Source organism: Dama dama, chromosome 29 (assembly GCF_033118175.1).
Source record: "Dama dama isolate Ldn47 chromosome 29, ASM3311817v1, whole genome shotgun sequence".
NCBI classification, from domain to species: domain Eukaryota; kingdom Metazoa; phylum Chordata; class Mammalia; order Artiodactyla; family Cervidae; genus Dama; species Dama dama.
This window is the reverse complement of record NC_083709.1, coordinates 10,385,330-10,399,041: the sequence shown is the minus strand read 5'-3', so window position 1 is coordinate 10,399,041 and position 13,712 is coordinate 10,385,330. Positions and strand designations below refer to the sequence as shown.

General features: G+C 47.2%; 1 protein-coding gene across 1 annotated transcript in view; it reads right to left on the bottom strand.

Annotated features, from left to right (window-relative positions):
• The window catches only part of ANXA10 (annexin A10), a 72,239-nt gene that overhangs the window by 20,821 nt on the left and 37,706 nt on the right, over positions 1–13,712 (bottom strand). Inside the window, exon 3 of the mRNA XM_061132441.1 lies at positions 8,200–8,294. Coding sequence (XP_060988424.1) covers positions 8,200–8,294 — 95 coding nt within the window. The remainder of the gene's footprint in view (positions 1–8,199; positions 8,295–13,712) is intronic.

Here is a 13,712-nt window from a genome sequence, read left to right as displayed (position 1 = left end):
TTTCACATCATAAGATCCTAAACAGTAGTTTAAGAGGGTTCTAAAAATTCAGGGACGTGAGACAGTCAGACAAGGAAGAAGTTGCTTTGGGATGGGCGTTCAGAAGTTGCTTCTGATAGTTAACTTTATTCACTTTCTCTGGGCCATTAACATTGTTCTAGATGTTTCTGTGAAGGTGTTTTTAGATGATTTACTTTTTTAGATGATTAACATTTAAATCAGTGGACTTCCAGTTAAGTGGATTGCCCTCCACAATATGGGCGAGGCTCCTTCAGTCAGCTGAAGACTTCCCCTCAAGAATTCTGCCGGCAGCCGGTCCTTGACAGCAGGCTCCTACCTGCTCTGAGCCTCCAGTTTGCCTGAGTCTCGGCTGGCCTGCCCTGTGGATTTTGGCCTGTCCGCCTCCACAGTCATGTGGCTAATCCCTGACATCTCCCTGCGTCTGGGTGCCTGTGGGCACCCTTCCTATGCGAGGACCTTGCATAGTCAGAACGGCACGAGCGTGACATGCTTCCTTTAGCATGGCTCATGACTTGTCTCTCGGTGAGTGTGTTCTCCTGCCACAGCAAAATCAACCGCAAACTAATAGTGAACATGTATCTGGGGAATCCCAGATGCTTTATTTAATGAACCTGAAAATGTAACATGTCAAAATTCGTGACATGCAGCTGAGACAGTGATTGAACATCCATTTGAGCTTTAAATATTTATATTAGAAGGGAAACAGGCAGTCAATGACCTAATCTTCCACCTCAAGAAAACTAGAAAGAGAAGAATACATTAAATCCAGTATAACAAGGGAGGAAATGACAGGATGGAATGCAGACTGTGATGGATTAATGTAACTGTATTACACATGTATGAAATATATATTCATATAGTTTAAATTTTAAAAGAGGGAGGAAATCAGAATAAGATCATAATTAAATGAAATAGAAAATTAATAAATACTAAAACTTTCAATGAAATCAAAACCTAATTTTCTGAATGTTAATAAAATGCTAATTAGATTGACAAGAAAAAAGAAAATGCAAAAATATTAGCAATGTAAGAGTAACATACACAAATACTACAGATATTAAAGGAAAAAAGAATATTATGAACACATTTATACCACTATATATATTTTTAGTTGAAATATAATTTATTTACAATGTTGAGTTAGTTTCAGGTGATTCAGATATGTATATATATAATATGTTTATATGTTCTGTTTCATAATCTATCTCTGAGGTTATTACAAAATATTGACTAAATTTCCCTGTGCTACACAGTAGGTCCTTGTTGTTTACCTATTTTATATATAGTGATGCGTATATGTTAATCCATCCTGCTAGTTTATCCGTCCCTCTCCTGCATTTACTCTTGGCAACCACAAGTCTGTTCTCTGTGTGTGTGAGTCTGTTTCTGCTTTGTAGATAAGTTCATTTGTGTCGTATTTCAGATTCTACATATGAGTGATATCATGCAGTGTCTGTCTTTCTCTATCTGACTTGTTTCACTAAGCATAATGTTCTCTGGGTCTCTCTATGTTGCTGCAAGTGGCATTATTTCCTTGTTGTTTATGGCTGAGCAATATTCCATATACATACCACATATACACACCACATCTTCTTTACCCATTCCTTTGTCCATGGACATCTAGGCTGCTTCCGTGTCCTGGCTATCGTGAACAGTGCTGCTGTGAACACTGGGGTGCACGTGTCTTTTTGAATTACACCAGCATCATAAAGCCTAAGATAATACCTGCTGGAGAGGCTGCACTCAGCACCTGTAGGTCATTCCTGTCCCCTGGCCGCTGGTCCCCAGAGACCGCCTGTGGCTGTGTCACGGAACCAGCCTCAGTTTGCTGGAGGGGGTGTGGGGGCAAGGGAGCCCTTCTGCACTCCTGCTGGGAATAGGAATTGCTGCAGCCTCTTTGGAGAACAGCATGGAAGCGCCTCAGAAAACTAAACATACAACTACCATGTGACCCTGCGATCCCACTCCTGGGCATATATCTGGAGAAAAACGTAAAGATACACTACTATATTTTAAAATTTAGTTGAAAAGTATAAATTTGTTGACAGCCACAAATTACCAAAATAGTGTCAAGGAAAATTTTGAACTCAATCTAAATTTCCTTATATTAACAAAATAAAACAAAATTGGATTCACAAGTAATCCACCCTCTTTAATCTCTAGACCCAAGCGGAGTCACTTTATAAAATCCATGACACATTTTAATGTAGAAGTAAAATCAACTCTACACAATATTGTGTAGAAAGCAGAAGGTGAAAGAAGACTTCTCAATTTATGCAACTAATATTCTCCTAATACCCCAATTAAAAAAAAATTAAATCCAGTGCAGTGCCTTGAAGGTTTAAAGGGCAGTAGATGGAAAGGGTAGAATCAGCAACTCTTTGCGAGCCTTCCACCGGCCCCCAGGGCAGCTGATTGTTACTCTGCCACTGCAGCTCCACCCTTGAGTTTATTACACTAGATGAATGACCATATTACATGAATTTAAGCCCTGCCGCCCCCACCCCTGCAAAGTCTTTTTCAGGCTTCCCAGGTGGCTCAGCGGTACAAAATCTTCCTGGCAATGCAGGAGAAGTGGGGTTGATCCCTGGGTCGAGAAAATGCCCCCGGAGAAGGAAATGACAACCCACTCCAGTCTTCTTGCCTGGGAAAGCCTATGGACAGAGGCGCCTGGCGGGCTACAGTACATGCGGTAAAAAGAGTCAGAGATGACTGAGCGACTAAACAATAGGAAACGGCCTTGTCACAAATGTTCCCAAATCTGGCCGAGTGCTGAGTGGTCAGATGTGCAGCGTTTATGGTGTATACCCTGTATAAACGAACCTGTAACACGTTGGAGAATGAAGGAATGATGTGGGAGGAGAAAGCCCTGAATTTACTGATTAAACGTAAAACATACAGGCAATGGCTTGGACATGGCAGAATCCTCCATTTGATCTTCAGTCACTTCTGGGGTCCCTATCCCTCCCGAAAATTCGTAACAGCATCTTCCCGTTCCTTCCCCTGTGATCGTGATCGCTGTGGGCTCTGACCCTGAACACCTGCGTCGGTTCCACTGCCCGGTGGGGCTCGGCGCGGCCGCTAGACGGCCTGGGGAGCTGCGCGCCGGAGCGCGGGGTGCACGGGTGCGTGTGTGCGCACGGCTGTAGCACGCGCATTTGATAAGGGACCTCGAGGAAGCTGGAGCACTTCGGGGAGAAAGACTGGGCGGGAGGTGGCCTGGGTTCAGTCCGGGCCGAGCATCAGCTGTGAGGTGGGTGGCTCCCCTGTGTGCCCTTCCGGTCTGTCCAACGAGGACAGCTCCCACCTCAGTGTTGACCTTACTGGACAATGTCTGCTCAGGTGAAGTCCTTAACATGTTTTCTGGCTGGTATGAGGCACTCAAAATGTCTCTTTTCCCCCCAAAATATTAGGTGATTTGCTGTAGGTTAAAGTGGCGGGTACTAGCTGTGTCCTCTCCCCTCCTTCTTTCTCTCCACCTCATTGCTTTGTTCCCTTGGGTTTCTCGCAGCCTTCACAGTATCCAGTTGTCAGTAATTCCATGGCCTCTAACTTACGAATGCATCCAACGCTGACGATTTCATGCCCCGTTACCGCGGCAGCCTCGGCCTCTCCTGGTCTCTCTGCGGCTCTCTGCGGCTCTCTGGGCTCTCCTGCGGTCAGTGCCCAGGCCTCCAGAGCGCCCCCTTCTGCCCTTCCGTTTGCCCTCCCAGCACACTGACAGGTGACCCTGGAACGTGCACATCAGCTAGTCACTTCTCCTCAGAAAGGCCCTTCCCCAAACTGCAGGATGATTTACAGCTACTTTTGTGCAGCTCACCTCAGAATATAGCAAACATGCGGGTGTTTTATGTGACGGTCTCCAGGGCCTCGATGGGCCCGCGGTGGTCACATCCCTGCCCTCACGTCCCGCCGCTGCTATCCCTGCTCCCCACCCGCTCCACCCCGCCGGCTTCCTGCAGCTCCTGGGTCTGCAGGCCCCTCCCTCAGGGCCCGGCTTGGATTCCTGTCACCTGCGCGTTCCTTTGCTGTCTGTGGCCTCGGCCTCCTTCACAGAGCCTGCTGTCACCGTTTACAATATGCCCTGGCCCCGGCACTCTGTTTATCACCAGGCTTCATCTTTTCTCCAGAGCGCTAGTTCACTCTAACATGATATGCGTGCGTGTGTGTGTTGTTTCAGTCGTGTCTGACTCTTTGTGACCTACAGACAGTAGCCCGCCAGTCTCCTCTGTCCCTGGAATTTTCCAGGCAAGAATACTGGAGGGGGTTGCCTTTTCCTTCTCCAGGGGATTTTCCTGACCCAGGGATCGGACCTGGATCTCTGAAGTCTCCCGCATTGGCAGGCGGGTTCTTGGCCACTAGCACCACCTGGGAAGCTCGCTATAAAAATGGGTGGTGGCTCGTTTTTCAGGACGTCATGAGACAATACTTTCATTACGGAAAATAGATATTGAGTAACACTTGAAGTAGCCAAATTGTCAAGCTCAGAGCGGAGCCTTCAACTGCGTTGTCTAGTCAGCATCTTAAACGCTCTCCGGAGGGGCAGACACAGCTTTGCAGATGCAGTCTTTGCAGGGTGCCTCCCCCCAGCCTGACCGCTGCTCTTTCCTGTCTGCCAAAGACTCGCCCCAAAGGGGCTCCGTGGGCCGCACGGCCTGAACTGGGCTGGTGAGCAGGTGCTGTGCAAGCGGATCTGCTGGAGCCACAGGTGGGCCGTGTCGCAGCGGCTCCATCAGCTCCACTTGAACTAAAAGTGCCGTAGCAGTTCCCTTTTCTTTCTTCCTTTCACCTTCACCTAATTGTGTGCACTCAGGGCAAGACACAGGAGGATGGCCAGCACTCTGCTTGCTGGAATATGTTCTTAGCTTCTATTGCTTTTCCTGTTGTGTAAAAACATACTTGCTGTTGAAGCCATGTTGTAGACCTGTATGCAGTGTGACTTAGAAGCTGTCTTAGCTCTGCCCACCCCAGTGCTCATCGTGTAAACGCGCGGAAGATTTCACATTACTTTATAAAAACACCGGTGCGAGTTGCTTTGTCACTGTGCAGTGGTGAGTAAATCTTTAAAACACATATTTACTTGTAGTGACATATAGTTGACTTACCATGTTGTATTTAGTTTTGAGTATACAGCAGAGTGATTCCTTATAGGTTGCTACAAGATGTTAAGTAGAGTTCCCTGTGCTTTACAGTAAACCATTGTTGTTTATCTATTTTATTTACTGTGGTATCTATCTGTTAATCCCGAACTCCTAAATTATCCCCCCACACCTTTCCCCTTTGACACCATATGTTTGTTTTCTATGTCTGTGAGTCTGTTTCTGTTTTCTCTGTAGATTCATCTGTATTATTTTTAAGGATTCTATGTTTAAGTGATATCACATGGTATTTATCTTTCTCTGTGACTTCATCTGGTATGATAATATCTCTAAGTCCATCCATGTTGCTCCAAATGGCATTATTTCATTTTTTTAATGGCTGAGCAATATTCCATTGTACATATATACATATCACATCTTCTTTATCCATCCTTCTGTCATTAGACATTTAGGTTGTCTTACATGTAATAGTCACATCTTGGCTATTATATGCTGCTAGGGACACTGGGATGCATGCCTAGGAGTGGGGTTACTGGATCGCATGGTAACTGTTTTTAAGGAATCTCCATACTGCTCTCCATAGTGGCTGCACCAGTTTGTATGCTGGAGCATTACTTCAGGTGAATCTGCCTCCTCTAGGAACCATTGTCAGATTGCCCAGCCCTTCAGCTGGGACAGTCCCCCCGAGCCCAGGGGCATCTTGGGTCCCAGCCTCCACTGCACTGGGGAGAACTGCTTTGGGTCAGGGTCTGGAGTGACCGCATTCCTTACACTGACCAGGGTGTCAGCAGTGTTCCAAGGCTTCTCTCGTGTGTCTCAGGACTAGTGTCCCCAGCTTGTCTCTAATATAAAGTATCAAATTGTAAGAAGTATTTATGGAATGTGCCCAGAACTGTACCTTATTCAGCAGCTAAGAAAGTAATTTCCTCTCATCTTTATTATTCATGTTAATAAAAATCAATGATGACATACAGGAAATCTATCAGCTCTCCCACAGGAAGGGAAAGCTAGCCTTGTCCAGGTGGAATAAGTCATTCTGAATGTGAGCAGTAGGGGTGGTCAGGAAGCCATCCCCAGGGTCCAGCAGGGTCACTGGGGGCAGCCAGAGGAAAAAGTGAAGGAAAAGGGAAATTTAGGAAGTTTGTCAGTGTTTTTTTTTTAACTGTTAAGCGTACCCTAATGGGATTTTTTCCCTCCTTTTTATTTGCAGGCAGAGTGGACTTCTGTGAATGCAGTTCCTGTTCTGTGTCAGACCCTGGCTGGACCTGGTCCCTGACTCCAGGAGGTGAAGGCTGAGGGGCGGGAGGTGAGGTCAGTCCGCACGGGTGGGGAGAGAGGGGCAGGGAGCCAGGTCTGTGTGCGGCAGGAGAGGATGTGGTGTAGTCTTGGGGGGTGTGTCTGGGGCGGCCTGAGTGTGCAGGTCCCTGGGGGAGTGCACGGAGCCCTGGCCGGGCAGTTTGCAGACCTGCTGGGCCTTCTCTTGATGCAGTGGGCAGAGCAGGAGGTGGCCAGCCCAGCTTGAGGGTCAGAGTGCAGATGCTGGGGATGTGGTGAGAGGGGCGGGAGGATGGATTGAATTCGGTGCACAGATGGGTATTTTAGGGGGGAATTGAGATTAATGCTCCGGTATTAAAGCTAGACAGTGGAGATTTAGGTTTGGACTCCTCCTGCCTTCAGTTTAGGGATACCCAGGGTAAGGTCCTGGGGTAGCAGCTTGGGGGGGCCCATTTCCACATCCATCCGGGTACCATGTGGCGATGCCCATATCAGGCCTGTGTGAGCCAGGGACCCGCAGCAGTGAAAATGACTAGGAGACTGGGTAACTGCCCTGATGGGGTCTCTCAGAGCCGAGGGGCCCCACTAGGCTCCTCTGAGGGTCCTCAAGCTCCCTGGAGGCCTGGGGCCCTAGCACAGGGGGTCTGCCCGCTCTGAGACCTTGGGCGTGTGGTAAGGCCTCTTCCCTGGAGGATCCAGTGTCTGAGAAGGTGCAAATGCCTCATTCTTAGTTTTTTCTTGGTCTGTTTTAGGGCCATTTTGTAGAGAGTGATAAAGTATTGCTTTTACCTAAGTTAACCTCATCTATGAAAAGCACAGATGTATGTGAACTTTTGGGATAAGAAGTTACTGAGAATGACCTCTCTTACGGCAGTATGCACATCACAGCAACATTGGGTGACTGATACTACAACTCGTATAGCTTTTATGTCTCTTTCAAAGGAAAAATACTCCGGTGTCATAGGAACATAAGAAAAGGAACAGTTTTACCTGGAAGAAAAAAACTGGTTTCCTACTATGGCTTAATTCAGCTAATTTCATGAGCAGTGGTGGCTTTTTAGACGTCATTCGTTCTAAAGCAGAGAACACCTTTGTTTTGTGTACTGTGGTTGTTCAGAGCCTGGGGTTTGGAGATGGAGTAAATCTTTAAGAACTAGTCTTAGAGAGAAAGAGTTATGATGGTATTTCATCTATAATGGTCAGTTGACAAAAAGTAATTGCTATTCCTATGGTTTAACTGCACAAAAAAGGAGAGAAATCCTTAATGGCACCTGCTTCGAAACCAGTGCATGATTATGTAAAGTACTCTGGACGGCTCTATTGCCTGAAACTATTTTTGAGCACCGTTCTTTTCTAGTGGTCTCTAACTGTAGCTTTGGGAGGAAAAGCTAGTGGGGAAGCCATTTGGATAGAGATGCGGGTGAGGACCTCAGGAGAACTGCAGGAAAATATCTTATTTTGGGGCCTGGATCATTAGTCCCTGTGTGCCTTCCCTGGAGCTGAACACGGGGTGTTCCTAGGCAGTGCCTAATTGGACCAGCTGGTGGTGTCGGGCTGTGAAAGCTTCTACTTTATGAAGCTGAATGATTTCTAAGGAAGGGCTGGTGGGGTCACACATCACGTACAGGCACTTCTGATGTGTCTCTCCCCCACATTCTGTGCAACACGTTTGAGGCAGAGGAACTGTCTCTGATGCTTGGTGAAGTCAGACACCTTTGGGATCAGAGACTGGAGAGCGTACCGGACCCTGTTCGGAGGTGACTCAGAAGTTTGCCTGGAAACGGGAGGGGTTGGGGGGACTCACCCGGCCGAAGGCACCCAGGTAAGCCTCGGCGATCAGCAGCCTCTGGGTGTTGCAGCGCTGGGTCAGAATGTCGATCAGCAGGTCCTTGTCACAGCCTGGAAGAGAGTTGTGTTGGAGAGGCAGTGAGTGCCGTGAGTGCCGCGCTGCAGGCAGGGAGAGCCCACGGTGCAGGGGTCAGGCCGGTGGGCCAGCTCGTCCCCTGCCGCTCCCAGTGGAGGGAGGAGGCCCAGCCTGAGTGGAAGGGTCCGGGTACCCCTGCTGTGGCCGAGGTGCCTCTGTCTCCCCCTCTCCTGGTGCTACAGACTTTTCTTTTAAAAGATTCAATAAAAATAGAGGGAAGGAGAGAACGTGGCCTTTCTTCTACCTCGCTCCTACCCCACCAGCAAAAGGCTTCCCTGAACTCCACGCTCATCCGGTTTGAGCAGACCCCATGTCCTTCTCACCACACAGCTCTGAACGACTTACAACAGATGTGCATTGAGAGAAAAGTCACTGCTCTGGTCCTGCTGACAGCAGGCGAGACCACCAGGGTCCTTGTCTTTTTTGGAGGAAGCATTCCCCACAGAAACGGGGTGAAGCAGGCGCAGAGTTTATTGGCAGCACAGTTTGTGCAACGGGAACAAAGAAGCAGTTCATGTAGAGCAGGAGCAAAGCAGAAACACAGACCCGGAGAAGAGAGCAGGCAAGGTCCCTAACGAGTGTGCCCGAGACGTGATTTAAATCACTGATGTGGGGCCCTTCTTCCAGGGCTCTGTTCTGCTCTGGCAGGTTATCGCGCCTCTTTCCCCACATCTGACCTGTCCCAGGGCCCTCCCCATATACATGCTCATCTTTTAGCCAAGATGGATTCTAGCACAGAAGACCAGGAGGTTTGACAGCACTTATTATGATGTGAGAGCTGGACCATAAAGAAGGATGGATATGAAGAACTGATGCTTTTGAACTGTGGTGCTGCAGAAGACTGTCGAGAGTCCCTTGGACAGCACGGAGATCAAACCAGTCAATCCTAAAGGAAACCAACCTTGAGTGTTCATTGGAAGGACTGATGCTGGAGCTGAAGCTCCAATACTTTGGCCACCTGATGCAAAGAGTCAACTCATTGAAAAAGACCCTGATGCTGGGAAAGATTGAAGGCAGGTGGAGAAGGGGACAACAGAGGATGAGATGGTTGGGTGGCATCACTGACTCAATGGACGTCAGTTTGAGTAAGCTCCAGGAGTTGGTGAAGGACAAGGAAGCCTGGCGTGCTGTAGTCCTTGGGGTCACAAAGAGTCGAACGTGACCGAGCAACTGAACAACAGCCTTATGGGATGGTGCCCCCTCGGTCTGTGACCCCTGAGGAGCCTTCTTGCACACTTGCTCCTGGTGGGGCGGGGTCTAGTCTCCCTGACCTCAAGAGTGACAGATGTGCTCGTCCTGTCACCCCTGCAGAGCTGAGCTCCTGCCACTGACTCTGTCCGGGCAGTATCAGGGAAGACTCAGCCCCAGTTTAATCCACCTGACAAACCCCAGCTGCTCTGCTCAGGGGCCCGTCTGCCCCTTACTCAGCGCAGACCCTGCAGAGGAGGAAGAGCCTTGGCGGAGGGAGCTGTGAGAGGAGGGAACAGGGCCCCTGCTTGTAACAGAGGCCCTGCCCCTCGGCTCTGGGGCCCGCGCTTCCTCCTCCACCAGCCCATCGACCTGGTAAAATGCCTGGATGTGCAATCGCTGCAGGGAGATTCAGCTATAATTGTGGTCATACAGGACAGCCTGCCAAAAAAAAAAAAAAAAAAAAAACAGCCTGCCAGTGCAGGAGACATAAAAGACACAGGTTCGATCCCTGGGTTAAAAAGATCTCCTGGAGAAGGAAATGGTAACCCACTCCAGTTTTCTTGCCTGGAGAATCCATGGAGAGAGGAGCCTGGCGGGCTGTAGTTCATGGGGTCGCAAAGAGTTGGACATGACTGGGCAGATTAGCATGCACACACGCAGTCACATAGTGACCAGGAAGACCTCAGCCGCCCCTCAGCTTGACCAATATTTAGATAAACTTCTCCTTATCATAAGCCTTTGACCTTCTCTTTTCTTTTTCTGAGAGCATTTACTTTGGAAAACTTGTGGTTGTAAATTCTTTCTTTACTCCTTTGAGATGTAAATCTTCTCCCAACCACTTGCTAGAAGGCTAGAAACCCACCCCTTTAAGCTGAGTAAGACACTTGCTGTCCCTGGGCTCTGTGGCAGGCGGAACCCTCAGTACCAGTGGGCAGACTCAGATGTCCTCATTGCATTGGCCGGGTCCCCACCCTGTGTCCTCTGAACTACTTGCTAGCTCAGCCCAGGGCTCAGACCTCGCCTGCCTCTGTCCCAGAGGAGCTGGGGTCAGTCTCTCTCATTTTGTAAGAGCATCCTGGCCTGTTGAGTTGTATGCGGTACAGTTTTTCTCTGACACATTATGGAGATGAGTAGAAAAGCGAGTTGAAGCACTAGGATGTTAAGCAGATCATATTTTGGGGATTTAAAGCCATCCTGGAAATGTTGGGCTCATAGGAAGGCAATGAGTTGGGTGTGGAAGCATGCAGTGAATAAGGGTGAGGATTGGGTAAAGGTGGATGAGTGTATCTCTGAAGACCCAGTGTGGGGCAGGGTGTCTATTCATGTGAGAGAGATGGTCTGGCAGCTGCAGAGTGGAGGTGGGGGGGCAGAGAATCTTCTCCAAAGACTGGAATTTCAGATTTGTGACAAAAAGGGAGACTGCGGTAAAGTGGAACCGAGCAGCAGGGTGCCCAGGCTCCAGGGTTAAGTCCTTGACCTAAGGGACACGAGATGGTTCCAGAGGAGTCTGTTGACTGCGTGATCCAAAATGAAGGTGGTTTTAATAATAAGTAGAAGGTTTTTTGGTATAGACCATCTGGTGATGTCCATGTGTAGCGTTGTCACTAGTGGTGTTGGAAGAGGGTGTTTACTATGACCAGTGTGTTCTCTTGGCAAAACTCTGTTAGTTTCATTTTGTACTCCAAGGCCAAACTTGCCTGTTACTCCAAGTATCTCTTGACGTCCTACTTTTGCATTCTAGTCCCCTATGACGAAAAGGATATCTTTTTTTTTTTTTTTTGACATTAGTTCTAGAAGGTCTTGTAGGTCTTCATAGACTTCAGCCTCTTTGGCATTAGTGTTTGGTGCATAGACTTGTATTACTGTGATATTGAATTGTTTACCTTGGAAATGAACAGAGATCAGTCTGTAGTTTTTGAGACTGTACCCAAGTACTGCATTTTGGACTCATTTGATGACTGTGAGGGCTACTCCATTTCTTCTAAGGGATTTTTGTCCATAGTAGTAAAATGATTGTTATCTGAATTAAATTCACGCATTCCAGTCCGTTTTAGTTCACTGATTCCTAAAATATCCCTGTTGGGCCTTACGAAGCATTACTATGAACAAAGCTAGTGGAGGTGATGGAATTCCAGCTGAGCTATTTCAAATCCTAAAAGATGATGCTGTGAAAGTGTTGTACTCAATATGCCAGCAAATTTGGAAAACTCAGCAGTGGCCACAGGACTGGAAAAGGTCAGTTTTCATTCCAATTCCAAAGAAGGTCAATGCCAAAGTGTGTTCAAACTACCACACAATTGCACTTATTTCACGTGCTAACAGGTTATGCTCAAAATTCTGCAAGCTAGGCTTCACATAGTGACCCTAGAACTCCCAGGTGTTTCAGCTGGATTTAGAAAAGGCAGGGGAACCAGATATCAAATTGCCAACATCCATTTGATCATAGAAAAGCAAGAGAATTCCAGAAAAACATCTATTTCTGCTTTATTGACTATGCCAAAGCTTTTGCCTGTGTGGCTCACAACAAACTGTGGAAAATTCTTAAAGAGATGGGAGTATCAGATCTCCTTACCTGCCTCCTGAGAAACTTGTATGCAGGTCAAGAAGCAACAGTTACAATTGGACATAGAAGGGCTGGTTCCAAATTGGGAAAGGAGTGTATCAAGGCTGTATATTGTCACCCTGCTTATTTAACTTATATGCAGAGTTCAGTTCAGTCCTTAGTTGTGTCTGACTCTTGGCAACCCCATGGACTGCAGCACACCAGGCCTCCCTATCCATCACCAACTCCCAGACCTTGCTCAAATGCATGTCCGTCAAGTCGGTGATGCCATCCAACCATCTCATCCTCTGTCGTCTGCTTCTCCACCTGCTTTCAATCTTTCCCAGCATCAGGGTCTTTTCCAATAAGTCAGTTCTTTGCATCTGGTGGCCAAAGTATTGGAGCTTCATCTTCAGTATCAGTCCTTCCAGTGAATATTCAGAACTGATTTCCTTGAGACAGAGTATATCATGCAAAATGCCAGGCTGGATGAAGCACAAGCTGAAATAAAGACTGCTGGGAGAAATATCAATAACCGCATATATGCAGATGATACCACCCTTATGGTGGAAATGGAAGAGGAACTAAAGAGCCTCTTGATGAAGGTGAAAGAGGAGAGTGAAAAAGCTGGCTTAAAACTCAACATTAAGAAAACTAAGATCATGTCATCTGGTCCCATCACTTCATGGCAAATAGATGGGGAAACTGGAAACAGTGGCTGACTTTATTTTCTTGGGCTCCAAAATCACTGCTTATGGTGACTGCAGCCAGGAAATTAAAAGACGATTGCTCCTTGGAAGAAAAGCTATGACAAGCCTAGACAGAATGTTAAAAAGCAGAGACATTACTTTGCCAACAGAGGTCCATCTAGTCAAAGCTATGGTTTTTCCACTGGTCATGTATGGATGTGAGAGTTGGACTATAATGAAGGCTGAGCACCGGAGAATTGATGCTTTTGCACTGTTTATAATAGCCAGGACATGGAAGCAACGTAGATGCCCATCAGCAGATGAATGGATAAGGAAGCTGTGGTACATATACACCATGGAATATTACTCAGCTGTTAAAAAGACTTCATTTGAATCAGTTCTAATGAGATGGATAAAACTGGAGCCCATTATACAGAGTGAAGTAAGCCAGAAAGATAAAGAACATTACAGCATACTAACACATATATATGGGATTTAGAAAGATGGTAATGATAACCCTATATGCAAAACAGAAAAAGAGACACAGAAGTACAGAACAGACTTTTGGACTCTGTGGGAGAAGGCGAGGGTGGGATGTTTTGAGAGAATAGCATCGAAACATGTATATTATCTATAGTGAAACAGATCACCAGCCCAGGTTGGATGCATGAGACAAGTGCTTGGGCCTGGTGCACTGGGAAGACCCAGAGGGATCCGGTAGAGAGGGAGGTGGGAGGGGGGATCGGGATGGGGAATACATGTAAATCCACAGCTGATTCATGTCAATGTGTGACAAAACCCACTACAATATTGTAAAGTAATTAGCCTCCAACTAATAAAAAAAAAAAAAAAGAATTGAAGCTTTTGAACTGTGGTGTTGAAAAGACTCTTGAGAGTCCCTTGGACTGCAAGGAGATCAATCCAGTCAATCCTAAAGGAAATCAATCCTGAATATTCATTGGAAGGATTGA